This window comes from Eleginops maclovinus, chromosome 1 (genome assembly GCF_036324505.1).
Source record: "Eleginops maclovinus isolate JMC-PN-2008 ecotype Puerto Natales chromosome 1, JC_Emac_rtc_rv5, whole genome shotgun sequence".
NCBI lineage: Eukaryota > Metazoa > Chordata > Actinopteri > Perciformes > Eleginopidae > Eleginops > Eleginops maclovinus.
In genome coordinates this window covers 24,277,612-24,305,596 of record NC_086349.1, presented here as the reverse complement: position 1 = coordinate 24,305,596, position 27,985 = coordinate 24,277,612, and the positions used below count along the sequence as shown (strand labels likewise).

The window sequence follows — 27,985 nt, the reverse complement described above, 5'->3', positions numbered from 1 at the left end:
CACCATCTACTCCAGTGACCGTATCATGGCGCAGCAGAGGCCGGAGACATCATGAGACATCCCCGCATTCAAACTTTGATTTCACCTCGAATTGTGTGATATAAACCCCTTATTCTCGCTAAAATCATCAACATCTTTGGAAGACAGACACTGGTGAGTTCGCTTGAACTGAGCTTACTTATTTTTGAGTTTATTTTTCGTCCAAGTGGAGGAAAGACAGCCCGTAGCGTTACGTTATGTCTGACCGCAAAAGAACGTGTGCAGAAGTTGCAACACTTTCCCTTCTTGCGCGGTGTTGTTGTTGTTGTTGTTGTTAGCTCCGAGTGACACTTAATCTGTATGTGTGTTTCTGTGGTTTTGTTTATGAGCTAAGCATTAGCATTAGCATCTATATTATCACAGGCCAAACATGGCATTGGAGAGACATGTCTTCCTCTCTCTTGAGGCCTCAGTGTGCAGTCATATGGACTTGTATGGTGCATACCGAGGGATGCATATGTTTATTATAACTAGGTGTGGAATGTAACTCGGTACCTTTACTCAAATACTGTAGACTAGCACACTTTTGAGGCACTTTTACATCAGTTTTTCCATGCTACTCCTAGTCAGTGGTGTAAATGATCGAAGTAGAAGTACTGTACTTAAGTATCATTTTGAGGTACTTTACTTGAGTGTGTTCATGTTAGGCTACTTTGTACTTTTACTCCACTTCATTTATTTTGTACCTTTTTAGTTACTTTACAGATTTGGATTAATGATTTGAAATATAATCAGCCCTTAAATCAGACTTTAGTTCCACCTGCAGTAAATCCAGCAGCTACCCTGCAGTATACAAAGCCATTCAAACTAGCTGCACCTTTACCAGCTCTGAGAACACTTTAATGATCAATCATTATAAAACATATCAGAGATATTATTCTGAACTGGACCAGTCTGCAGAATAAGTGCTTTTACTTTTGATACTTCAAGTATATTTTAATGCTGATACTTTTCTACTTTTACTTGAGTAACATTTTGATTGAACTTGTAACCGAGTATTCCTACACTCTGGTACTTCTACTTTTACTCAAGAGCAAGATCTGAAGTACTTCTTCTTAAGAACATAAGTCTAGCATTACTACTTTTATTTGAAACTAAGCTTCGATTTCTTTTCTTTTTTCACCACTGATTATAACTCAACTCTGTAAGTCTTGGTACAGGAATGAGAAGAATGCAGGGGCAGATGAAGGAGCACAGATCTTGGTATTTGAAATGATCCCTGGTGGTTTTAAGACTTGGAACAAGCCCTCAGTGTGGCACTAAAATCTACTCTTGACTGCACTCCCAATGCAAGATTTAAGAGTTATCGTGCAGCTTTATCCACTTGGCTGGAGGACAGACAGAAAGCTCAGTCACAAAAAGATATACATGACCTGACGGGGTGGGGGGGGGTATTATTTATTATTATGATATTATTGGACAGCTAGTATTCTATGCAATCTAATATTACTGATGCATTGTAGTGTAAGCAGAGTTTAACTATGTCAACGTGGAGCTAAGAAGACGTGTTTGAAAGTTAGATCCTTACCGCATTATATTTTATTAGGCAATCATACAGTGTGTGTTACATGTTGAGCTAAAATGTATTGGAGTCACTACAGTACTATTTCCCTCTCAAATATAGCATGTTATCAAGCTATATAAAATGCAAATGCTTAGATAACACAAGTGGCTCCACATTGAACTTCAGTAAATGTACTTAGAAGGAAATGTGCTTGAATATGGGTTGTCGGTTTTGAACGGCATCTTTTATGCCGCCTCTTGTATAGTGTCTTACCATAAGTTCCACAACCAAAATGCACTAAAGAGTGAGACACCGTTCAATCCTGAGACATTTCTGACACCGTCCTCTTATCTGAGTGTTATTGCTGCTGGTGGCCCCATGCTGGCCCTGCTCTGTGGGGGGTGAGATGAGTGTGATGTGGGCCGGTTGCCTTTTTATGGCCAGGCTCAGCTGCGGAGGACCAGAGACCTGCTGTCCCTTGCTCGAACCCAGCAGCCCGGAGCGACAGCAGGCAGAGCAGCTGTCCTTAGTGAGGGTGGTCGACCACCATGTTCTGACCCTACAGTGCAATCATCTTGAGCACTGGTGCAGGAAAAATCGTCCAGAGGATGTGCCGCTTTTCATAGTTTCAAAGTGGCATATATGTAACAGTTGCTGTCACGGTTTCCTTCCTTTGTTTCCATCAAGCCACTAGATGCCTCAAACAGACATTTCTAACCCGTTTTCTGTTGTTTATTTGTTTTTACTTACAGTTTTGATGACTTGTTTGCCTTCTGATTATGTTTTGATGTGGTACGACTCGCGTTTAATCAAAGAAATAAACTCCTCACACACGCTCAACAGAGAAAACAGGCCTTTACAATAGTCAAAGACATCAAAACAACAGAGGCAAAGCTCGAACAAAAGAGACAACATAGATCTTCTTTCTTTGTTTTACTTTGTGGAGTCTAATGTATCTTAACGGTAACTTATAACGGTTAAAAACGGTGTTTCGACGGTGTCATCTCACCAGGTTCCTCCACCTTGGGAGATGTAGTCTTTAATACTTCCTTGACTACAGAGGTGATGATTAGATGACAACATTTGGCCAAAATACTGACCCTAACATTTGCAAAGATATTAAATATGAAACGCTGTACACAGTAGAGCTATTCAGCTGTTCTGATGACTGATATTGACTTGACAGCTTTAAAGCCTGAATGCAAATTGTCTTTGCTGGTAATCGACCTCTCACACCAGTATGAGGCAATGCTTGTATCTAACCAGGAGACACACTGTAAACAGCTCCATGTAAGCTGAGCCTGTTTTTGATTTACCCTCCTCACATGCACAGAACAGCTCCTGAATCAACATGTTTTATTTCCTGAATACTCAGACTCTTCTGGAAGCTACGTAGTTTTATGGAGCGGTGGCTCATCGCAGAGAATAAATCAAGATGGATTTTGCTAGATGATGCTTGGATTTTCTACCTTATTTGTTTGGGTTTAGACTCAAATATCTCAGCAAATACTCAGTTGGTTGCAATGTCATTGTGTACAGGCATTCAGGGTCCCCAGAGGATGAACCCTGCTGTGTTGAGTAATCCCCTTATCCTTTCCTCAAATGCCACCATGAGGTTAATGTTTGTTTTGTTGTGGAAATATCTCAAATCCTATCAGATGGATTGCCGGAAATGTGGGTTTAAACATTCATTTCCCCCAGAAGATTTTTTAAATATTATGCAGACCTCTTTCAGATTTAATCTCAGGTGGTAATCAGGTCAGAAGTTGTCCAATACTTTGGTTTAAGACCAAATAGCCTAACTTATGACTTAAATAAGCTATATGACATTCAAATCAGTCTCAGTTGTAATTTCTGTTAGGTTATGAAAGCAAATGCTAGCATGCTAACTCAACTGAAATGGTAACAAATTGCAAAACAACAACATGTTTACCATTGTGAGACTGTTAGCATCATGCTAACGTTAGCATTTAACTTGTTTTATCTCCAAGAGGTTAAATTAGTCATCGTTTCTATTTGCAGCACTTGTCATAATTTGCCTGTCTACTGATATATCATGGCTCCCAAATACAGGAATAGACCCCCCCCCCAATCAACCATTTCAGAGAATTTAAAACAACATACACTTCCCTCTGGATGCAACTGAAGTCCTGTGACTCACAGCATTTTATTCCTCTGAGTCTTTTTGTCCTGACTGTATACCTGCTGCAGTTCAGACTGATATAGTGCGTGATGGAACGGGCCATAGGGTCCCTTTCACCCTTATAGCTGTGTAGGTCAAATGCCGCCTGTCACACTGATCTCTATGTCCTCCTCTCTCTCATAGCAGGGAGATTGTTTCCACACCTCTACTATTTCCCTGCCTCTCTTCTTCATCTGAGAGCTTAAATACCTGCACGCTATTCTTGTGTGTGGCTGGTAGACACATCGATTTCGAGCTCGATCGAGTGTTTGGCTGAGCTTCATCTGGGTGATAATGTGCAGGAAAAGAGAAGTGCTTACACATGTAGATGGGGCCCAGATGTTTTAATTACTACTCCACTCTTTCAGTCTAGAGGCCAGTGGGAGTAAGACACCGAATACACGACTGAATGAAAGGGATTCTATGTAGGGAAATGTCATTATCCCCTCCCACGGCAATCACTCATACAGAAGTTAGTCAGGGTTGTGAGGTCCCGTCTGTCCTTCAGGGGAGCAGAGAGGTCCCTCACAGAGCTGCTGTACACCGCTGCATTGTTGAACCCCTGTGAGGAATGTGTGCCGAGTTCTCTGGACCGACGACAGGGGCTTTATGACAACCTTTAAACTAATCTCTGTAAGGAGATACCTGTGTATTTTAGGAAAAGAATGATCATCTCCTATAATACTCCTGGATGAGCCCTTCAGGCAGTCAGGAGGAACTCTGTGTCTCGTTTGTTCCAGTGTTTTTGTTGGTTTTTCTACTCTGTTATATTTACCGGCTGTGACAGTGTGTGTCTGGTATTCTTTTCACCTTGTGAGTCAATGTGTTTGTCATTATGTGGTGTATGCTGTATATGTGTATGGACAGATGGTGTCACTTCGATTTTTTTGCAAGTCTCCTGCCCTACATAGAGATATCTTACCGCAGGGTTTTGTCTAAACCGGGCGACAAAATGCAGATTTCCCCCGTAAAATGTTAAAGTGATGCCAGAAAACAATATTTCTGTTGGTCAAAAACATATAATTACTCCGAAAATATGAAAATTGTGTCAAATAAAACGTCAGACGGCAGAGACAGATTTGTTGTAACGGAGAATAAACCGGTGGGTCTGCTGAAACTTTGATTCCTGAATGATTTATTATTATTATGATTATTATTATTATTATTATTATTTATTATTATTATTATTATTATTATTATTATTATTATTATGATTATTTATTATTATTATTTATTATTATTTATTATTATTATTATTATTATTATTATTATTATTATTATTATTATTATTTATTATTATTATTATTATTATTAATTATTATTATTATTTATTATTATTATTTATTATTATTATTTTCTATCGAGGAAGTAAAGAAACCATCACTCTGGGTTTATTTGGTGTTTGACATGCAATATATGACTCGGCAGCGTCAAAACGTGAAGGACCTATCATTTCTGCTTCGCTGTAATGCATTATTTACGCTGGAAAGTGGGCGGGGACGTAATTTTGTCCGGAAGTGACTTCAGCGTACTATATTCTTCTATAAGAAAAAGCTTTCACCAAATTGAAATATGCGTAAATACGTCAGGAACCACTATTTGCTCGGTTGCGCAGTTATTGATGCATTTCAATCTTGACAATACATCGCTATTAAATCAATATAGTGATGTGAGGCTGGATTTGTGTGATATAATTGTTCCTTTCCCTGGTTTTTAAGACTATAAAACAGTTCAGTAATTTCATTTTCTGAACTGTTTTAGCTTTTTTGATATTAGCTTTTAGACGCTAAGTCTTTATGTCCATTTTAGTTGTGATTATTACTTAACATGTTCAAAAGTGGTGCTAATATTTATTGAAAAGCATCAATGGTCGTCCTTCAGCATTGTCAAAAATATTGAGTTATTCATAAAAAATTGCCTGAAAGGATATCTGATTTTACTCATATTGCTGAACCCTAATTTGCAGTTTGTTATTGTCTTAAATGTGCAACTTTAGCTGCAACAACTCCAATGTTTTTATGAATTCAACCCAGAATCAGGTAGCCAATCATGTATCTAGACTCTTTTAACACCTCATCTTGATTCTGAGCACAGTTTTAACCGTGTTTGTCAGCTGTAGTCCGAGCAGGTCTCTGTGTTCTCGGGGAACCTGACAGACTATTGTGACAGGAAGCGTTTTGTTTTGGTGTGCTGCTGAGCGACTGATGGCGAGGCGGCCCGGGCTCAGCTGGCTCCTCTCACTTACTTACCGCTTACTGAGTGACCACAGAAACATACCAGTGGGGAAGGGGGGGTTTACACTCTCAGCCCCCAGCATGTTAGGTGTTCTCCTTAAGTCCACCCCCCCTCCCTACTGTTGCCTGGAAATGGACACTGCCGGTGTATTTATAGCCCACTGAGCACAAGCGAGGTCTGTATCTAAAACACGGTGAGATTCAGATCCAGAGTCGCGCTGAGCTTCGCTGTCAGATTTTCTAGACTGTTGGACCAAACGTGCCTGGAGGGGCTCATCAGGTAGGGGAAATAACACGATTTAGGGTTTATTTATTCAAAAGTTCTTGATGTGTTTCAGTCACTAGGCTGTTACATTGCCTACCATGAGTTTGGTTGTATCGTTCTTAAAGAAACCGGTGAAATTTACTGGAGGAAATGTAAATTCTCTCTGTGATCATGTTGCTCTTAGGTTTTTATATTGATACTTGATGATTAGTTGTTAAATATTATAATAATTATTTCTCTTTTCTCTTGCCAGTATAGACAACTGTGTATAAATGTGTGTGTGACGTTTGCTTACACGGTGTAAGAGCTGCCAGTATCTGACGGTTAGGTGATTCATCAGTCGCCAACTTCTTTTGATGATCCTTTAATCATTTTTGTACATTTTCAAGTAACAATGACAAAAATCCCAAAGTTCAGCTCCTCAATTATGAGGATTTACAGTTTTTTCTGGACTTAACGGATGAAGAATAAGAAAGGTTTGGGGTTTTGAATCAAAAGTCATTCGAGAACTCTTTTGAGAGTCTTTTCACACATTTTTGGACACTACGTAGACGAATCGTTCCTTGATTAACAAAGAAAGGAATCAGAACATTACTCAATATAGAAAGTGTTGGCTCTCCATGGCGTGTAACATATAGTGGTATCTAACATGTGCTGCGTTGCATTTTGATGTATCTGGTGTTTATGTGTTATAGATGAAATCATCAGTCTAACCACGACCACCAGAACCTGAGACACCCAGAGAGCGGAGAGATGGAGAAGCCAGCGCTGCAGACCCAACCGTCCACCCTTCCTTTTTTCGACACGTCCCACGCCTTCAACCTGCTGCGGGGGATCCATGAACTCCGAGCAGAGCGAAAGTTCTTCGATGTGACGTTGTGCGCTGAGGGCCACGAGTTCCACTGTCACCGCACCGTGTTGGCCGCCGCCAGCACCTACTTCAGAGCGATGTTCGCAGGGACTCTGAAGGAGAGCGCTATGGACCGAGTCGTTCTACACGAGGTTTCGGCAGAGCTTTTGGGTCTGCTGGTGGATTTCTGCTACACGGGGCGGGTCACCGTCACTCAGGATAACGTGGACGTCCTGCTGAAGACGGCCGACCTGTTTCAGTTCCCCTCGGTCAAAGACGCCTGCTGTGCGTTCCTGGAGCAGCGGCTGGACGTTACCAACTGCTTGGACATCCAGGACTTTGCAGAGGCGTTCGCCTGTAGAGAGCTGGCCACCAGTGCTCGCCGATACGGCCTCAAAAACATAATGGAGCTGTCCAAAGGGCTGGACTTTGAGCGGTTGCCTTGGAAGCGCCTCCTGGAGTTCGTCTCAGATGATGAGCTTTGCGTGGACAAGGAGGAGGCGGTGTATCAGATCGCGGTGCGCTGGGTGAAGGCTGATCTGAAGCGGAGGCTGCACTACTGGCCCGAGCTGCTCCAGCAGATCCGCCTCCCCTTCGTCAGGAGGTTCTTCCTGTTGGCCCACGTGGAGAGCGACCCGCTGGTCTACCTGTCGCCCACCTGCCTCCGCATGGTGAACGAGGCTCGCAGCTTCCAGTCCTGCGAGTACGACCGCCACGACAGACCCTGCCACCGGATGCGTCCGCGGCCGTCCACCGGACTGGCGGAGATCCTGGTGGTGGTGGGGGGCTGCGACCAGGACTGTGACGAGCTGGTCACTGTGGACTGTTACAACCCGCAGACCGGACAGTGGAGGTACCTGGCCGAGTTCCCCGACCACTTGGGAGGAGGCTACAGCATAGCGGCCCTCGGGAACGATATGTATGTCACAGGTGAGTCAAACCCCCTTTCTATAAGGGCCAAAACACAATATGAACTTGTGCAATACTCACACCGAGGAAAGAGCAATATATTTAAAGGCGAAATATGTGTACAATATGTGGAGGTTTTAGAGAATGTGCATATATGCAGCACAGTGGATAAAGTTCTCCATCTTGAAGTTAGATTTCTTTAGTTGGCGTCCCAGTTCCTGAAGGACAACAGTCGGCCTGCAGTGGTTCGGTGTCTGTGTCTCAGAGTCGGTGTAGCGTGAACGCTCCGGTCTTTAAATTTCCATCCCGCTCCTTCATTTTAGGAAATGGCCGCTTATAAATAAACTCCAGGCTCTTTGGGTACTGGGTCTCAGTGTTTGTGACAGGGTAAAGGTAGGCAGGACAGCAGTGGGGTTGAGGAATACCCGTAGACTTTCAATCAGGGTTATGTCTCCTGCAAGAAACTACAACCCTGTAAGCTCACTAACAGCAGCACATGGTTGCATCGCATTGAACGGCAGATTTCGATGAAATGTATTTATTTTGTATAATAGATTTTGATGTCAAATATACAGGGTTCATCAGGCTCTTTTTTTAGGCTTCACATTTATTTCATTACTGGGATATTTGTGTTGTCAGTCATAAAACGGAGTATTGCATATTCCTTTAATATTAGAACATGTATTTTATTTAAGGCTGTATTAAACATGTGCTTCTTGTTGGACTAAACACTTTGATAATTAGATTTAGATTATTTTATGTGATTTTTCATTCATTCGTTTAAGCGGGATTATGTGTAGAGTATGGAGATTTATACAAATAATGTAAAATATATCCGTAATAATGTTGTGATTGATTTTGAAAAACATCAATCGCCAAACCTTAATGTTTATTCAGAAGGAGTAGAAGGGTCTTACATTTCCTGTTGAGGGGATTTCATTTGTATTCAGAAAGCCAGAGGAAGGAAGACAGAGCATTATTTCATATCCCATTACCTGGAGGATTGGGTTTAATCTGCTTTTCCCTTCGCTGTATAATATAACCTGCATCTTTACTGCACCAGCAACAAATGATAAACCCCCGGTGCATGTTAACCACGTCCGTTTCCTCCAGGCGGCTCCGATGGCTCCCGCCTCTACGACGGCGTGTGGCGCTACAAGTCCAGCGTGAACGAGTGGACGGAGGCGGCGCCCATGCTGAAGCCCCGCGAGTACCACAGCTCGTGCGTGGTGAAGGGCCAGCTGTACGTGGTGGCGTCGGACAGCACCGAGCGCTACGACCCGGTTCAGGACTGCTGGGAGGCCTTACCTCCCATGCTGCACCCCATGGACAACTGCTCCACCACCACGTGCAGCGGGCGGCTGTACGCCATCGGCTCGCTGACCGGCGAGGAGACCATGGCCATCCAGAGCTACGACGCTGAGGCCAACCGCTGGGCTCTGGTCAGCTGCGGACAGATGCCGCCCTGGTCTTTCACTCCCAAAACTGTGACGCTCAAAAGCCTCATCTACTTCATCAGGTTCGGAGACATTACTTCATTCATTTCTTTATTTAGAGTGTAGGTTGAAGGTATATTGCTGTTGTCTCCTTCTTAAAGCAGTAGTCCAGATATTATGTGTAAACACCAATGGTGGAAAGTTAGTGTATTCCAGGAGTGCACCTTAATACAATTCTGGAGTTATTTGTACTTAAATATTTCCAATTGATGCTACTTTTTACTTCTTCTTCTTCACCAAATGTATTATTGTTACTAGTTACTGTTTAGGTCAAGGTAAAGTAAAAGCAACAATACACTTGTAAGGTATAAAAGCTGATAGTATAGTTGCTGAAGATGACAGAAATTATTACAATACGTTTTACAAAAAGCAGTGTAGTTGAGACAAACCCACCAAAATGAGACCTTTCCCTTTTAATTTCAGGTTTACTTTTATTTAAATGTATTTTTTACTTAAATTCTCCATTTAAACATTGAGAATTTCCAACTTTATTTACCAAGACTTCATTTCTTCTTCTATTAATCATCTCAAAACCCAACATATTCAACTTTTGATATGGGCCAACTCATATGTTGGGGAACAACGGCCTAAACCACCTTAAGTAGTTTTATAAAGTATTTATATTGTAGTTGTTACACCACCCTGGCCTCGACCATAGAGAACTGTAGAATGCTGAATTAAATATGTCCGTCACAGGGGGTTTATTTTCTGCAGAGCGCGTTCTTTAACTCATCATACTTTGAATTGAAATGGTTTTCTTTTAACGTTGTTGTATTGGAACTTTAGTTACGTTAAGGCTCCGAGTACTTTCACATCTGATACATGTTTTATAATGAAGGCATGTGGATTATATCAACTAGTAAACAGTTATTCTGGTGTTCCACCACATGGGTGCGCTAACAAACTCCTGCTTGTCTTTACTCGGCCCTGTTACCTGTGAGAAATGCCCAAAAAAGCGTATTATGAAAATGAATGTAGAAAATATCCTACTCATGGTTTAGAAGTGACAGTTGAAATGCTCTGTTAGCTATGAGTCAAGTGCAGTTAAATGATGTTACTCAATCCCACTAACATGTGGCATACTATGTTTAGAAGAAACGTTGCTTCATAATACATTGTTTGTTGCGATCTTCAGTGAAGTTAGCGTGTCTGCATCTGAGTAATGCCTGCGCTGACCGTGGTGTGTTTCTATTTGTAGGGATGACTCGGCCGAGGTGGATGTTTATAATCCTCAAAAGAACGAGTGGGACAAAATTAGTCCGATGACCCAGGTTTGTATTTCACATCTGACGCTAGCATGCTTCATAAGTAACCTGTTAGCTCTCTAATAGCGCTGACCCATAATCAGGTGTCGACAACACGGCAGTAAATTCAAGTATGATCATAAATAAACGAACGACTGAAGTTTGTCACTGTTTTATTTAGCTTTCTGAGTACAGTACGGCCTTCTGGATCCCTATTATTACTTTCAAGCTTTGTTAATGTCAAATATAACTGCCTACTACAATATAACAAAGCCCCAAAGTTGACAAAAGGCAGCCAAATGTTATCCTATGAATGTAAAATGTACCTCAATTAAAAGACAGTCATTTTATTTGATAAATTGAAATGGAGAAACATTTTTTTTATTCTCCTTTAACCACAAATAATTAGAATAAATAATACTTCAAATGTTCATTAATTATTTGTTTTAATTCCATTTTTCAACTTCTTAGTTTTAGCTTTTATTTAATTTTAGATTTTTTTTTTTCGCATATTCTAAAACAGAACACAGTTTTTCGAAGTGTATAAATGATGAAGACTGTGTATGTCATCTATAGTGGTTAGTAGAGGGTGTTGCTTTTTAAAGGAAATGATATATATTTTTAGACTCCCATTTAAAACGGAAACACACTGAACGATTTGTATTTACTATAAGAAGCAGATTCTTAGTTTTCCAAACGTACATTATCTTTATTTTTTTCATTCCAGGTCCATGTAGGAGGCAGTGTGTCGGCGCTGGGCGGGAAACTGTACGTGTCCGGAGGTTACGACAACACCTTCGAGCTGTCGGACGTGGTGGAGTCGTACGACCCGACGACCCGCTCGTGGACTCTCGCCGGGCGGCTTCCTCAGCCCACCTTCTGGCACGGCAGCGTCAGCATATTCCGGCAGTTCATGCCGCAGGTCACCAGTGAATGGGATTTCGGACCCACCGAAATCCCAGAGTCGAACGCCATCCACCTGCACCGGCACCAACGGCACCTAGCGCTCCAGAACCTCAACAACAATCTCAACCAGAACCAGAACCAGGACGTGAACCCGGCGCACTGATTGGACCCCAAAAAGACTGCGCCCTCCTCATTGGAGCAGCGGTGTGATGTTTCTTAGACTTGTTTAGTCTACCTACGTGACAGCTGATACAAAAGTACTGTTGGCAGTTGCATTGTGGGAAATGTAGGCATCCAATTCTAGGGAAGAAGGAAAATGCCAAGGCTGTTTCTATAAGCTACGAAAATAATGCTTGATTTGGATCCACTCCAAAATATATGTTCTTCCTTGTCCTCTCCTTCCCACTTCCACAAAGTTTCACTAGAACCAGGGCCCGTAGTTTTTACCTCACCCTGCTTACAAGCAAACCAAAAACACATCTAACTATATAGAGTTATTAACTATATCTCTGGTTTAAAATCTCTCTTGTTCCTTTATTTGATGTGTCTGCAGGTTTACAGCACTACAAAGTTCAACCAGTGTCCTCCTTTTACATTTGGCCCAGAACAAGAGCCGGTTATTTGTTCAGAAACAATCAGTTTACATTCCAAACAACGACAATCACAATTGAAACGTATTACTAAACAGCCTTATGGCTTCAAATGAAGGGTGGAAATATATTGTACTCAGAGTTGTATCGAGTAATCTTTTGTCACTATTATAGGATCTCAGGACGACTGCATGGTTTCAATAACTTGTATCGGGTTGATTTACCATTGAGTGACATTTAGACGTCTCCTCCTGAGCCCTTTCACTAAGCTACGTCAGCCTTTATAACCAGAAGTAGAATGTGCATGAAGAATTGTATTTAAGATTTGTATTTTTTTGTTGTGGTTTTGTATGTTTATTAATGGATATATTTGTGCTGTGGTTGCTTAGATGTCCCCGTATCTGTTGCAACAAGAAGAGTGACACGTTAGTGATGGGTGGTCGGTAACTGGAAGTGCAAAAGAATCTCAATTGTTCTCATGTAGTTCAGTTTCATGTTTTGATGGTAATGTTTTCTTAGTTTTCATACAAGTTTGTAAATACAGTATATTCCTAACCTAGCGTACTCTGTTTGTTCACGATGTGGTTGGCATTAATTGAACTGCAGGCAGGAGGGTTCATTAGCCGATTAGCTGTTAGCATGTTGCTAATATTATTCTTATAAACAGTGGATAGTATTTCAACCGAAGGGGACAATATTTTTATAAATAGTAGGAGTAAGCTGATGTATTCACTTATAAAGCTGTGTATTTTAGCATAAAACCATAACCTGTGTAGTGTCTTAATTCCAAATAATTTTGACGTCAAAACAGAGCGCCACTGAGGAGCATTTATTACTTAGCTGCAGTAGGCACATAGATGGAAAAAAAAAAAGCCAAAACAATATCATTTCACATTCATGCAGCCATCACAAGCATGCAGTTGATTTACCAAAATAAAAGCATGATTAGTAACTTCTCTCTAGAAACACACAAGTAGCTGACCGTGTTGCAGTTCCATCTTTGGATCGGTACATGTCCTTAAATCACGTTTAATGTAAGTGCTTCTCATTTAAGAAAAATGGTCTTCACAGTGACTTCAACTCTGAGGGATATTTTCTCAAACGTCCTCTGCATTTATCGTGGACTGGAACGCCTCTGTGTGCAGCTGTGTTTGCTGCAACACTTCAGGGCACACAGAAGCTCTCCGCCGCCCCGACGTGTCCCAGGTTCTGGTTGGAGACCACCTCTATCACCGGGCCTATCACCACCCCCACTACGCAGCTGGTAGCGAGGCCCGTACCCGAGTTCGGCTCTGGGTTTGTGGACTCCTCGATGTCAGCGGTCAGCTCTGGGATGTAATCGGTCTTCCCTGCGATCAGCGAGTCATCCGCTTCTTTCGTTGCTTCGTAATCATCCGGACTTCCTTCGACGTCCTGCACGATCAGGTTCCTCAGCTTCCTCTGCGAGGGTTGTAGTTCTCAGTGCGTTTGTGGATTTGAATGTGACGTCGTAAGTGTGCCTGGAAGAGGGAACGTAAAGGTCAAAAACAAGTCAATCAATTAATCAACATAAAATAAATCAACTACTATTTTCAATATTCAAATAATTATTGCGTGTAAAAAAGCAAACCATTTGAACGTTATTTTTTACTGAAGTTTTTGTTAAAAGTAAAACTATTAAACTCAAAATAAATGGTACCATACAAATAGTGCTGAATAAATATATACATTTACATTGGAAAAGACTACAGCTGCTTTAAACAGACACCATAATACCCTGTATTTATTAAAACATGTACCTTTGCATTATTGGGGTTGAGGGTTTTGCTCTGAAAGAAATCTGAATTAATTAAGTAAAATGAGTATATTAGAAATCGGCCAACATATGAAAACGTTGAGTGGATGAATTTGAGTTACAGTGAAGCTGTCATAAGGTCTTCTGCTCTAAAGTAATATTTAATATCTCTCCAAAGGCAAAGATACTGTGTGTGTTAACCTATTGTTAATAAGTCAGGGGATTTTCTTTAATTCAGATAAACCATACTTTTTTTTAACTATCATTCCATTAAATACTAACTCCTTAAACCGAATTAGAGATCCTGAGTAGTTATTGTGCCTTTAAAGGCCAAACACTTATCCTGCATTGTTGCACACAATGAACAACACCACATGACCTTTAAACACATGCAGGAACACTCCTATTGAACTCCACACAAAGGCCAGCGTCCCTTCCTATAGAGAGGATTACCATGTGAATACCACTGAGTACATATAGAACAGTGGCTCCACTACACCAGCACAAGCCTCAGTGGCCCAATGGATAAGGCACTGGCCTCCTAAGCCAGGGATTGTGGGTTCGAGTCCCATCTGAGGTGGCAGCAGAGTGGCGCAGCGGAAGCGTGCTGGGCCCATAACCCAGAGGTCGATGGATCGAAACCATCCTCTGCTAATTCATTTATGACTAATCAGGACGTCAGCTTACCTGTCGAGTGAATTTGTAGCCGCAGTCTATGCACTCAAACTTCCTCATGCCCTTGTGGCGACGCAGGTGAACCCGCAGTTGCTCTCTCGCTGTGAAAGGCAGGTACATCATTGAGCTCTCGGGTCTGTTTTCTTCATGGTACATTTTTAATTACAATTATTTTTTTGTAAGTCACCCTTGAAGGTTTTGCCACAGATCTGACAGCAGTGGGGTCGACCCTCCTCGTGTTTGCTGGCCTTGTGACGGACGAGAGCGCCTTTCTCTGTGAAGCGCTGCTCACACACATCACAGCTGAACGGACGCTCGCCAGTGTGTGTCCGCTGGTGTTTATCTAGACTGGCTGGTTTTAGACAGACAGATTCAAACACTAAATTATAAATATTTCAAATTAAGTTAAGAGTGTGTTCAAGAGTGTATCTGACTGCAGAGTGTTGGGACAAATCTATTACTATAAGTCAGGGGTTTCCCAAATGCACTGCTCCCAATCTGTGATTTCTCTCAGTCTCAGTCATTTCAAGAAACAGCCTTGACTTTAACGTAAACATATATCATTTGTAAGTATTTTGTCATTCATATTATGACAGACTTAGTTCTATTTTAGGGACACTTGTGTACACCATGTTAGAACTACAAGTCCCATAGTTCCTTGGCTTGGACATAAACAGGGAGTCTGATGATGCCAGGGTTTCAGTGAGTTAAACAGGGGCCTAGTACTTAAGCCCATTTAATTGGCATCATTGAAAGAATGCTGAATTAGTTATTTCATATAATTAATTGCAGTGTTGTAATAAAATACAGAGAACTACAACTGTATTATTTTAATTATGAAAACAACAGAGTCTTTTTTTGATGATTTTAAGCAGATTTATAGATGTTTTTTTCTAAATGGTCAGGAGAGATTTGATATCCTCTGGAGCTGTACGTCCCACTGATTCATCATGTATTTGTTTTCAGATTTGGCTGAGTTAGAAGAGAAGAGACAGCAGCAGACAGAGGAGGACGGTCTTTACCTTGAGTCCTGAAGGTCTTCCCACAGAGATGACATTGGTAGGGCCTCTCACCGCTGTGTATACGCAGATGCATGTTCAGGTTGTTCTTCTGGGAGAATGCATGGCCACATAGGGTACATACAAAGGGTCGTTCATTCCTGTAAGACCAAAAAGATTCAGACAATCTGCACGAATCAAATCACATTTGATCAGATCAGGAAATACCTACCTGTGAATGGCTTTGATGTGCATCTGCAGGCCGTTTCGACTGGACGCTCGATGGCCGCACTCCTCACACACAAATGGCTTTTCCCCTCGATGTTTGGCTGCTTCGTGCACACGCAGCTCCGTCCTAGTGAGGAAGGTTTTGGGGCACTGGGAACACTGAAAAAGGAGGATTTGTTATAACAGAAAGAAACTACAGCCTCAAACCTTGAGTTTATCAGTGCTTTTTTGCAGCGAAAACGGTGTGCGGTGTGCAACCTTTGTTTAGCTAAAAACAAACCTTCCACTTTCTGTAAATACATCACCAGTTAGTCAAATACACATGAAAGGACTTACTGCATGTGGTTTGGGATGACCATGGACCTTCATCATGTGAATTGTCAAGTTTTTCTTGTGCATAAACTGTTCAGGACATGACGAACACTGGAAAAAATGACACCACATCAATGCAGCTGATTTCAAAATGGACATTTAAATGCTATATTTGTTGTGTCAGGTTTTACCTTGTGGGGCATATTCCCCGTGTGGGACACAACGTGCAAACGCAGCTCCACTTTCCCGTTAAATGTGGAGGAGCATGTCACGCAGGTGTACGTCTGTAATGGAATCGCAGCACACACACTGATGTTTCACACTTTATATTCTTACTTGATATTTAGGACAGATTGACACACTCACCTGCGCTTTAGCACAGTCTTTCATCTCATGTAGCGACAGGTTCTCCTTCCTGAAGTACCTCTTTCCACATTTAGCGCAACCAAAGGGCCGCTCGCCTGTGTGTCGCCTGTAAAATAACACACATTAGTTTCTAATCTATAACAAAATGTTGATGTAAAACTGAAGGGGTTTACCTGTTGTGGACTTTAAGGTAGTATTTGCTCCTGAAGGATTTGTTACAGATGGGACACAGCACACAGTCCTTCTTGGAGTCTTCCTCCACGGCTTCACCATTCTCACTTTTGTCCGTTTTAATCTGAGCTTTGCGCTTCTGTGCTGTTGAAGTGGACGGGAATAAGGAACCGGGCTCTTCAATGGGAATATACTCTTCATCTGTGTCTTCAGTGATCGCCTCAAAATCCCCCACATCATCTTCTTCCTCTTCTTCTTCTTCTTCTACGTCCTCCATCCCCTGGCTAACACCGTTGTCATTTAAGTCAATCTGCAAGTCAGATACCTGCAAATAGCACAAGACAAAGGAGATGATAACCACCATATTTGCTTAAAATCATCATTTGCAGACATTTCTGTGTTCTACCTCAGATTCACCGGTCAGCTGATCTGTGTTTTGGCTCACCACAGCACCAACACCACTCCCTGCCTCAGTGGGGCCAAGTGGAGCCATCTTATCCCCTTTTTCCTGGTCTGTAAAATCAGTAGTTTGGCTGTCATCAGTCACAAGTCGCCGGGGGCCCTTCACCACACGTCCAGAGCGAGTGGTGGTGGTGGTGGTGGTAGCAGCTCCAGCCGTCAAGGTTAAATCAGCTGTAGCAGCATCAAAACTGGACTCATCTTTTGTGATGGTGAGCAGGTTCTCTTCTTTGACGGGAAAATTGGGGGTCGTATCTGATGTGGACAGAGGTAGAAGAAGTATTCAGATGCTTTACCTGAGTAAAAGTACCAATTCTTTATTGTATAACTTTCTTACTTTTTATCTTCTTTACCTGTGTTTGTGTACGCACCATATACACCAAGGCAAATTCCTTGAATGTGTTAACCTAACTGGCAATTAACTTGAGTCTTATTCTGATTCTGATTGAGTAAATGTACTGAGTTACTTCCCACCTGTGGATGTGGACTTCCTGGGTCGGCCTCTTTTACGTTTGAAAGGCATCGGATCAGCAGGAGTGTCCTTGAACTGCTGACACAGTGAGAGAGCTTCAGGAACACACAGGCTGGTGGCCGCATGCTGCACCTTCTCCAGGTTGTCAGCATCCAGCTTCAGCTCCCCGGTGTAGACGAAGTTCAGCAGCAGCTCCAGGCCGTCTTTGGGGCACTCCTGCAGGCATAACTCCATGCACGGTGTAGCGGGCATGTTGGACTGCTGGAACAGGTCACTGAAGCAGGCCAGGATGCTGCGATGGGCCAGGTAGACCACCCCGCCTCCCACGTTCAACACTGCATCACAGAACCTGCCCACCGCCCTCTGCTGGTTCAGGGAGGACAGGACGCGCTGTGCATGGCTGCTCTCTGCTGCAGGCATCCCTGCTGTATTACTGTGGGCTGCTGCTTCCTGAGACAGAGGGACATCATACTGCATGTTATTAAAGTAAATTAGCATTGTAGTATTGTAGAATTCCACATGAGGTTGTATATTGTTGTACATTTTATGTGTATATTTATGTATTTTTCATTTACCTGACTTTAAATACAAGCTGTATTCCTACCTATCTCTATTTGATGATGGTTGGGTTGTAAATGCATGAGTTTCATCTTTGAAAATTAGTCGATTTATCCTTCAGTCAATCAACGGAACAAATATTTAAATAGCCTTTTTTGTTGTTGATGAAACAAACAAGGCAAGAAATGCAGTTTTTTTTTTAAAGGTGAGGATCTGTTGCTTTTACTTGCCTTGTGTGAGAAAGAACTGAATAGATTTGGGTGTTTTTGGACTGATCGGTCAGGTAAAACAAGATGTATTAATATTGGTGGAAATCAATATGCAATGTTGTAGTAGTAGTACTTAAAAGCAGGGATACTTCAAATGTATAAGTAACAATACTGATTTTTATAAAATCCCACCTATTATGCTGAAAATACTTTACTTGTATAGAGTTAGAATAAAATTGCACAACATCAGACATATCACAACTGAAAAACTACATTTTGAAGTGTTGCACTTGCATGCATCATGTTATTTACTTTCACAATTCAAGCTAACTGAATTACGTGTATGTCAATGATATCTTCATAAAATATATATATATTTAAATATAATATTTAAAGCTGTTCAGGTATATTTTCCTTGAATAATCCTATGTCTGCTACAGACGCTTCTTAAAATAAAATGATTGCAAACCCCTAGCTACCTACGCAGCTCGACGTTTATTTTCTAGCACATATTTAAAGACGCTCCCTTAGCATGGTACGCACCCGACAGCTGCATCACCTCTGCAGTATGGATGAAAAAAAGCGTGATTTATCTCCTTTATTGCTGAGAAGCTGCAGCCACTTGGTGTTGTTGTGTAAATAGTTTGCAAAAAAGTAGCAAAGCCGCTTCATGCACCTTGTTTTCGTTTCTTGTAGGCCCCTAAAAAGCTGCAAAAGGAAGAGGATGTGACGCTTTTTATGCGACCGAACTCCGGGATAAATGCTCGTTGTCCATTGTTAAACATCAACAGTCATATTATTAAGAATGCAATAGCAACACGTATACTTTCCATCTGTGCCTGCATTCATTTTTGTTATTCAGTTAGTCTATATTCATATTTAAGATAAAACGTAATGGTTTTGTGTAGTTAAATGTAAATAATCAAACTCCGGGTTAGCCTTTAGTTGACCATCTAGACGTCTGTGGCGCACACATGTTAGTTAGCCTGTTAGCACTGCTGTAGCACAGTTGTCCAGCTCCTTGGCTCCACTTTGCCTAAATAATAACGCTATCTGTTTAGTAAAATCACGGGTCATCTTCACATCTCTGCGTTGTCTTTTCACAACTGGGGGGTAAGTGTTCTCCACATGAATGCATTAAGATCAGATAGCAGTTAGCATAACTGTCAGTTGTTTCAGTGCTGTGATGGGTAGCCGCTATGTATTAAACACATGTAAAATGATTGGTATCACAGCAAATCATACTGTGTATTGTATGTGTGTTTTTAATTATTGTCCCACGTGTTGGTAAACTAAAGTACATTATAATACGTATGTTGCTAGCTCGTTGTGCTTCTTACTGCGGTTAGCTTAGCATTCAACTGCCATCGAACTGCTGCACAATTACAACTCATGTGTTTTAAAGTAAAGTTTTAAAGTATTCTTCTTCTCCTTCATACTCTTACCCTACTAGATTTTTGTTTATGGAAAATGGTTAAGTTACTAGCTGCTTTGAATTTAATATAACAAATAAAGTGTAGTATTGTGGGAGGAGATAAGTGACAGTGGTGTTCAGTGACTTTAGCTTTTACTCAAGAACTACTGGCACTACCGTCAAACTGTGTTGATTGAACATATGTATATATTACCTAGTTTTTGTTTTGTATACCCCTTTTTACCCACCCTTTTTTTCTAGGCTCTTATCTTTTTATATTATCTTTTATAGTTGCACTGTGGGACTGCCAGAAACGGTATTTCAGTGTTCTGTATGTTTAACACATGTGGAAACTTTAACAATAAAGTGGACTTCTCTGCTTAAGTACACATTTGAGGTACTTACACTCGAGTATTTCCACGTAATGCTACTGTGTACTTCTACTTCTTTACAATTCAGATGCAAATATTATGGTTTTACTCCCATTAGATGCTACTACATTTATGTCTGTAGATTAAAGATTAACAATATTATCAACAGTAAAAAGTATTTAGATTTACCTGGATTAAATTCACATTCTATCCAGCAGTAAATCAAGTAATTGAAATTAGTTCCACCTTTTACCAGCTTGATAAACCCATTAATACATCAATGATTATAAAACCTATATATTATTGTGAACAGGGCTCATTTGCATAAAGAGTACTTTTACATTTGGTTCTTGAATTATATTTTGATGCTATAACTTTCCTACTTTTACTTGAGTAACATTTTGAATACAGGACACTTTGGTATTTCTACTTTGAATTAAGTACCATATTTCAGTACTTGTTCCACCTCTGATGAATGATCCCCACAGTATATTCAGACTCTGCCCTGCAGTATGAACAATAATGTGACATACAACGCCATTGCATTAACAATTTTGATCAGATGATATAATATTTCTTCATGTGAAATGGACCATTCTGCAACATGTTCCTTTGATATTAGTGTTCTGCTATTGCAGGACTAACATTATTTCGTCACAGTGATATTACTACTTTCCTTTTAGCGTAGGATCTAGAATCTTCCACCATTGGTTGTTACCGAGTTAATTAGTGAATGGTAATTTTCTGCCATTCATTGCTCCCTTATCCAATGTTGTGGTGTCACCTGTCCTTTCAGATGCTAATTATTTATCTCTCTCTTTTTGCAGCCTGCCCCCTTTTTGTTTTCAATCAGCACCCACATGAGTAGTTGTTGATCACAGAATCATGAAGTCGCACAAACCCACACATGTTAAGGTCCATGCTAAATCTCAGAAGTGGAAGGATGTGAGGGGTAAACGGAGCCGGCCTCCCATCACTTCCTCTGAGCTCAACTCCAGTCCTGTCGTGGCCCGGATGGCGGTGGAGCACAAGGCGACTCAGAAGAAAAAGCCCAACGTCAAGAGATTAAAGAGCAAAGCAAAGCCTGTCTCTGTGTCCAAGACCAAGACCAACACCCCTCAGTCTGTGATTCAGAAACCTCACACACAGGCTAATGGAAGCTCAGCGTTTAAAATGGACAATGATTCAAATGACTCCCTGGACTGGAAGGAGTACTCCCTGTCTATTCATGGGAATGGTGTGAAAACCTCAGGCGAAATAGATGATGTAGAGCCAGTTAGACTGGAAGGAGCGTCTCTTCATAACTGTGCAGAGAGGGATGATCGACAAAACCACGCAGTGCTCATCATGCAGAAGAATCAGGTATGCTTCAGAATATTTAAGTAAAGGTCCGACTAAGATGTTCTTTTTGGACTAAGCATGTTTCCGTCTGCAGACCCTGTGTTTCCGTGGGAAGTGCCACCTGACCTGTCTGTACGGCCGGGTGGAGGTGATGGGGTTCACCATTGAGGAAGGTCAGCAGTCATATCCCCTCTTCTCCCCAGCTTCACATTGCCCTCTGACCATTAGAGCACTGGAAAGCTCTGATCAAACCAGAGATGACAAAACAGAGGCTTCATCCATCCTCCCAAAGTACCTGCCGTCAGGTAAAGCAGCTCGAACCATGTCATAAGAGGGGGGTCAATTGAATGCATATTGTTTAAATTTTTCTTAATTGAGATTAGGATTTCTTAATTGTTGACACGTTCAAATGTGTGTGTTAGGAAAATGTTGTTTTCCATCCTCACACTCTGTTTTTGATTTTAATTTTGCAGCATCACGGAAGAAGTTGCTAAAAAGTGTTACATCAAACTCCTCCATCATCCTGCTGGAGCCCATGGAGACGCCTCTGACACGGTTCCTGTCGAGCTTCACAGATCTCAGTGAACTGTTCTGCCCCCCAGTGGTGAGTTTAGAATCAGCAACAGGTTTATTGCCAAGTAGGTTAACTCCTACGAGGAATTTGTCATGGTGTTCTTGGTGCATACATCAAATTAAAACACTATAACATTAAGAAAACTAATAACAGTTCAAATATACACATCAAATATGGTTGAAATATAGGTATAAACAAGTGTTCATTGTGTGCATTAATTTGATGCATAGAGACTATGATGCAGCTGAAGTTCAGTGTCAGTGGGAGGGGAAGAAACTGTTCAGGTGGCGTTTACTGACATATTTAAATGTACTGAATGTGGAATAGAGCTGGAATTGAGAGATGAATAGGTCATGTTTAAGGTATTTTTCAGTGTCAAACAGAAGCTTTTTTCCCCTCTTTGTTTGCAGAATGAACTCATGTCCGCTGTTCTCGACACTCCACTGAACGGTTTGGGAATGATTCCCCTGGTGGCAGCCATCGAGGGCCTGAAAATGTCAAAGACCTACAGAGAGGCTCTCAACATGGTGGTCGGCGCCTGCAGAGGTGAGCTCCTTTTAGATATGCCACTATAGGTAGCAGTGTTGCACGGTGCACCGGTACCAGAAAGGTATCGCGATACCCTGCCGTTTAAAACGCCACGATTCCCCCATTTCATCAGTACCGGTACTTTAAGAATGACATTGTTTTAATAAGAGCCGTATTTCCTGTGTGTGTTAAGCGCTCTGCTTCCACTCCCTGCCGCCGTGCCTCCCCTCTCTCATGCACGCTGTAGCTGTCATATCATGTGACCAAACGAGAGCATGGCTGCAAGTGCTATTGCCGATGCGCCTCGACTTCGAAACAACATTTGGAAGTATTTTGGTTTCATCTCTGCTGACGGAGAACACCCAGCTCTACATGATCACCGCCGCAGCTCCGCCCGTTGTGACGGGACCCGTGCGCGGAGCAAAACACGTACTTCTAGTTAAAGACCTAACACACTTAACTATCTTATCTACATCTGGAACCAGCTAAATTAGTTATACATATGTTTATTCTTCACTGTCGGGTCTCTCATTACTGGATCATTGAGCTGCATGAGACGGATACGACTGGCTGTCAGGAGAGGGAGAGAGGGAGAGGGGAAAAGAGAGTACGTTTATTTCTCTTGTGTTATTATACAAAGTTAATGTAAACTTTTAAATAATGTACTTCATCTACTATAAGTAGTGTTTTTGACTGATTTTTTTACCTCCAGGTTTGAAATAAAGCACAATAATGACATTTAGGACGGTTTCCCCTTTTTAAATATAAGTATCGAAATCGCAATTCTTGACTTGGTATCGAAACGACAATGTTGGTATCGTGACAACACTAATAGGTAGATGTTATCTTGCTCTCATGTCTGATTCATGTTCAAGATCACTGTAAAAGCATGCAAGCATAACTGAACACACGTCTGTCCTTCACAGGGGACATGGATGGGTGTGCAGTCATCCTCGTCTGTGGATCCAAGAATGTTGGAAAGTCAACGTTCATCCGCACTCTCATCAACGCCTTACTAAACCAGTAAGTTCCATTCATGTGCATTAATATTTGCTCCTATTTTTTTAAAACAAGAGTTCTATGAAAGGAAACTTAATACAGATATGATTTTGTTGTGTGTTTGCAGCACTGCTAGTGTAGATTACCTGGAAGGTGACCTCGGTCAGACTGAGTTCACTCCGGCTGGATGCCTTTGTTTGTCGACTGTCACAGAACCACTTCTGGGTAAGATTTGACCTCCTCTGAAGCCTTCGAAGTACTTTATTAAACATGCATAGCTCACATCTTCCTTTTCAGTGAGAAATAATATGTTAAGTGTTGAAGGAGTAGTTCTCCCATTTCCTGGAAAAAAACTTTGAGTTGCTGTCTTGCAAAGAAACAAGAGGAAATTATTATTTACCAGCAGCAATAAAGCTCAACAAGTGCTATGTTTGTTAATGTATTTTGAATTGTCTTTCAGGGCCTCCTTTCACACATCAGATCCCCCCAGAGCACATGATCTACTTCGGTCACACGTCATGTGATACGGACTTGGAGCGTTACCTGGAGTCTCTGAAGACCTTGTGGCGCAGACGCTCCCCGAGCAAAGAGACCACCGTGGTCATCAACACCATGGGCTGGGTCAAAGGTCAGCTCAGGCTCCTCTCTCTTTGACTAAATATAAATATTCTCTCTGTACGCAGTGTCTGAACATGTGCTTGTTTTGGGAATGTCCACAGGATTTGGGTTTCAGTTGCTGGTGGACATGATCCGCTTCTTCCCCGTCTCCCATGTGGTCCAGCTCGGTCACAGCGGGGTCAATCAGTGTCCCGCTGTGACTCCGGAGTTTCTGCGGACGGCGCACGGCCATCAGACGCACCCGCCTGCTGTGACGGCTCTGGACGAGTTCACCGAGAGCCACAGCCCCCCCAAAAGTTACACTCACGTTATCGTAAAGTCAGAGTTTCAGGGAGCCGGGAAGCAAGGGACAGCGTGAGTACTGTTAGCCTGTGAAGCTCCTGACTATAATAGAAAGAAGCAACCCTCATCCTCTTAAAATGAAAAGTCATTAACCTTGAAAACTTTCTGTATTATATATCTGTGTGCATTTTCAGGAAGCACCAGCGCACCAATGAGCTGAGAGAGCTGTCTCTAATGGCCTACCTGAGTCAGCTGCAGTCTCCCGACCCCGGACCAATCAGATCTCTGCACAGCCTCACCCCCTACCAGGTACCCCAGAGCCATGATGATGCACTTGCAAATTTGCACTTATTTGCCTCTGAATCCTAAATTCAACAACTTCAGGCATACCGTTAACACCCCTCCCCCTCTGGTCTGCAGGTTCCCCAAGCGGCGGTGGCTTTAGGTGTGATCCACTGCGAGGTGGTGCCCACTCACATGTTTTATGCCGCCAACGCCAGTCTGGTGGCCCTCTGCTGCCTGGGAGAGAAAGTGAGCAGCAAGGGAGGACCAGTCCTGCTGAGTCAGGCTCCCATCTGCCCCTGCGTGGGCTTCGGTAGGTGACCCTTGACCTCTCTGAGCTCAGAGGGGCTAATAATAAGGTCTCGTGATCGGGAAGGAATAATCTATCTTCAGTCAAACCTCACATTTAGTCAAAATCTTTCACTCAAGTGTTTTTTTCACATTTTCCTGTCTGTTTCGTAGATGATAAAGGTGAACATTTTAAGCGATTGCATCAGTTACTCTGAACGTTTCAGTTCAATATATTTCCTAACCTAATGTGTTCCAGGTGTGCTTCGAGGTATCGACATGGCACGAGGTCTGTACTTTTTGCTGACGCCCGTAAATCCCACCGTCCTCCGTAAGGTCAACTGTCTCCTCCTGGGAGCGATATCACTGCCTTCCTGTATCCTCACAACACAGGTCAGAACACTTCTCTGCTCCAAGTCTTTTATTTTCCTATCTTTGGCTTGTAAAATATCATTTAAAATGTGCGTTTCTCACGACTTATGGAATCTTTTGTCTGTGTCCCAGTCCGGCTTTGATGGAGAGATGCCCTACATCACTACAGACTACAGTTTTGATATCACCGGTGCAGGAAAGCTGCGAGTCTTCAAGGGACTGACCAGACCCAGTCTCATGGGGGCACAGTGACATTTCTTACACAGCGTTTCTTCTGTACCCTTCTGACCTGGTGTTTTCCACCCAAACCAGTAAGGATTCGACTGTACAGACCTGAGGTTGAGCTGGACATTTCAGATTCAGAGAGATGGAGCAGCCAGTGTCACAGACTCTGCAGGAAGAGAGGCTGCCTTGTCCTGTTGGTGGACTTACAACCTCTTGCTGTACGGACATCTGAGGGACATGCATTTTCTGGACAATAATCACACTTTGTATTTAAAGCTCTTTATTGTTGTCTCTTCTTTGTGTTGTTGGCATTCCAGAGGGGCAAATGAATACAAAAACCTGCCACATATTAAACAAAAAACACCTTTTGCTCAGACTTTGTGGATTTTTGTTTTATTTCATGTGTTTTAGATGTTGATGTTCGTTTCGAGTCATTTAGTCATAGATCCATGTAGATTTCAACCAGGTCATGGATATTTAACAAGTCACAGAGTCAGATAGTAGATTGTTCTTTTGTCTCAGTTTCATTCGATAAAATCGTGACATTATTTCAAAGATTAAAGTAAAGATTGAGTTAAGGTCTCTCACATTGAAATGACTGTGAATCTGAAGCCCATTTTGTCAGTATTGTGCTTTAATGCCAGTGAATTGTTTTTGACAGCTTTAACTGCTGTACATGTGGTCGTGTCTCGTATAACAAAGTGTTCTTGCACTGGTGGTTCATTAAAAGTGTTTTGTAAATGCGACATGTTTACAGTTCATTATGTAGGCCTATGGATAAAAAAATTAAATTAAAATATAGTTTATGGGTGCTCAATTTTATACCTCAAGGGGGCAGCAAATGTGTTTTTAAATTGAGCTTTGAGCAACAGCAGATGTTCACTTTGAATAAGTTTAAGGGCATTAATTAAAGCACACTGTAGCCTGTAATACAGAATAACTTGTTTGATATTAAAATTAAAGAAACTCTAATTAAAGAAATAGAAAAGCCTATCCTTTGTAACTACGTAGAGCGGCCTTTTAAATTATCTGACTGAAAATTAGAAGGAGTGCTGGGTCGTAAACATCAACTCACACAGGGAAGAATTGCTAATTTGTTAAGTGGGCTGTTTTAACATCCCCTCTCTGTCTGCCCCCTCGCTTTTCTTTGTCTGTTGTTCCCCGCCTCTTTATGGAGGGTGTGGAGCACACAAACACAACACAGCTACAATTTGGCAGCGTCATTGTTTTGGCTTTGTCAGGTCAGATGTTTTCCCATGCAGACCTCATGCAAACCAAAGAGAAATCCCTCTTTGGAGGTGACACGAGACGGCCGGCACGAACATGAATAAGCAGAAATAACAACACATCTGTGAAAAGGCTTTGAATACAACATTTAAATGATTAATATTATGAAAGGAGAGTATTAACCTAATACTGTTTGAGTGCAATATGTTGTTACTTCACACTTTTCTTAATTTAGAAGTTAAATGGTGGTAAAGCTTGACAGAGAAAGCATGTATGCAAACTACTGTTCAATTTCTATTTTAAGCAAAGAAACCAAATGTTTGAAAGATTTAAATTGTGAATTCTTTCCCCAAACAAAATCAGGGATTTGCTTAAAGCCTCAAAAAGTATAAACACGTTCAGAGTCAAGCAGACATCTGTGTTGTGTAGCTCTTTTTTGACCATAAACCTTGTGTATAAAATAGTCTGCGCCTCACTTATGTAACGTCCTCCCTCCCAAACAAACAGTGCGTATGTTGCCTGCAAACACAATAGTGCTGAGTAAAGTAACAATGCAGAGGCAGCGTGCCATTATAACTCAAATCCCTCTGTTCAGTTCAAAAGAACATGTGAGGAGAGAAACTCCCCGGATTCAGCCGACTGTTTTCATGTTGCTTTGATTCTCTGAAACCACACAAAAATAGAGCAATGCCATTAGGGTCCTTTGGACAAAAATGATCTGCTATAAACCATTAAACCCCCATTTCCACCAGTTTATGTGTATTCTATTTATTATTTACTTTAACAAAGATCTGCAGTGTCATTGAAGTCAGGGCCTCAGTCACATCAGGCACAAAGTAGAAGCCACAAAGGCCTTAGTGAGCTTAGCATTTTTCAGATGTATTGTTTATTACTTATCCAAGTCCTTACAGCATGTACAAATAACACTAACTGTAAATAAAACTATATACATAACTATAATAATTGAATAGTGTAAAAGGATCAACTCAATAACAAGTACTTTTACTTTTGATGCTAAAAGTA

At 41.7% G+C, this 27,985-nt stretch overlaps 3 protein-coding genes and 2 non-coding genes across 6 annotated transcripts; 4 read left to right on the top strand and 1 right to left on the bottom strand.

Moving 5' to 3' along the window:
• On the top strand, positions 1–12,986 carry klhl21 (kelch-like family member 21). 2 transcript variants are annotated; one of them, XM_063879555.1, is made up of 5 exons: positions 1–153; positions 6,920–8,004; positions 9,097–9,502; positions 10,678–10,750; positions 11,451–12,986. In XM_063879555.1, the coding sequence occupies exons 2-5, from the start codon at positions 6,978–6,980 to the stop codon at positions 11,790–11,792; spliced, it is 1,848 nt and encodes a 615-aa protein (XP_063735625.1). In that variant the 5' UTR covers positions 1–153; positions 6,920–6,977; the 3' UTR covers positions 11,793–12,986. The 2 variants fall into 2 exon arrangements, with proteins under 2 accessions (XP_063735625.1, XP_063735617.1); XM_063879547.1 differs by lacking the exon at positions 1–153 and adding an exon at positions 6,081–6,239.
• On the bottom strand, positions 12,152–19,145 carry zbtb48 (zinc finger and BTB domain containing 48). The gene is given in 14 exon segments (XM_063879527.1): positions 12,152–13,388; positions 13,390–13,664; positions 13,667–13,718; positions 14,681–14,769; positions 14,856–15,020; positions 15,691–15,827; positions 15,899–16,053; positions 16,231–16,317; positions 16,398–16,490; positions 16,573–16,678; positions 16,746–17,068; positions 17,150–17,457; positions 17,677–18,124; positions 18,985–19,145. Coding segments are annotated over 13 exon segments (2,280 nt in total). The 5' UTR covers positions 18,095–18,124; positions 18,985–19,145; the 3' UTR covers positions 12,152–13,316.
• On the top strand, positions 14,501–14,573 carry trnar-ccu (transfer RNA arginine (anticodon CCU)). The gene has a single exon. It is a non-coding gene; the product is annotated as a tRNA-Arg (tRNA).
• trnam-cau (transfer RNA methionine (anticodon CAU)) lies at positions 14,576–14,647 on the top strand. Its single transcript has one exon. It is a non-coding gene; the product is annotated as a tRNA-Met (tRNA).
• On the top strand, positions 19,023–26,481 carry nol9 (nucleolar protein 9). Its single transcript, XM_063879540.1, has 13 exons — positions 19,023–19,554; positions 21,054–21,588; positions 21,662–21,872; positions 22,041–22,171; positions 22,552–22,687; positions 23,596–23,692; positions 23,796–23,893; positions 24,129–24,296; positions 24,388–24,640; positions 24,763–24,877; positions 24,989–25,163; positions 25,398–25,531; positions 25,643–26,481. The coding sequence occupies exons 2-13, from the start codon at positions 21,112–21,114 to the stop codon at positions 25,760–25,762; spliced, it is 2,115 nt and encodes a 704-aa protein (XP_063735610.1). The 5' UTR covers positions 19,023–19,554; positions 21,054–21,111; the 3' UTR covers positions 25,763–26,481.
• The last annotated feature ends 1,504 nt before the right edge of the window (positions 26,482–27,985 follow it).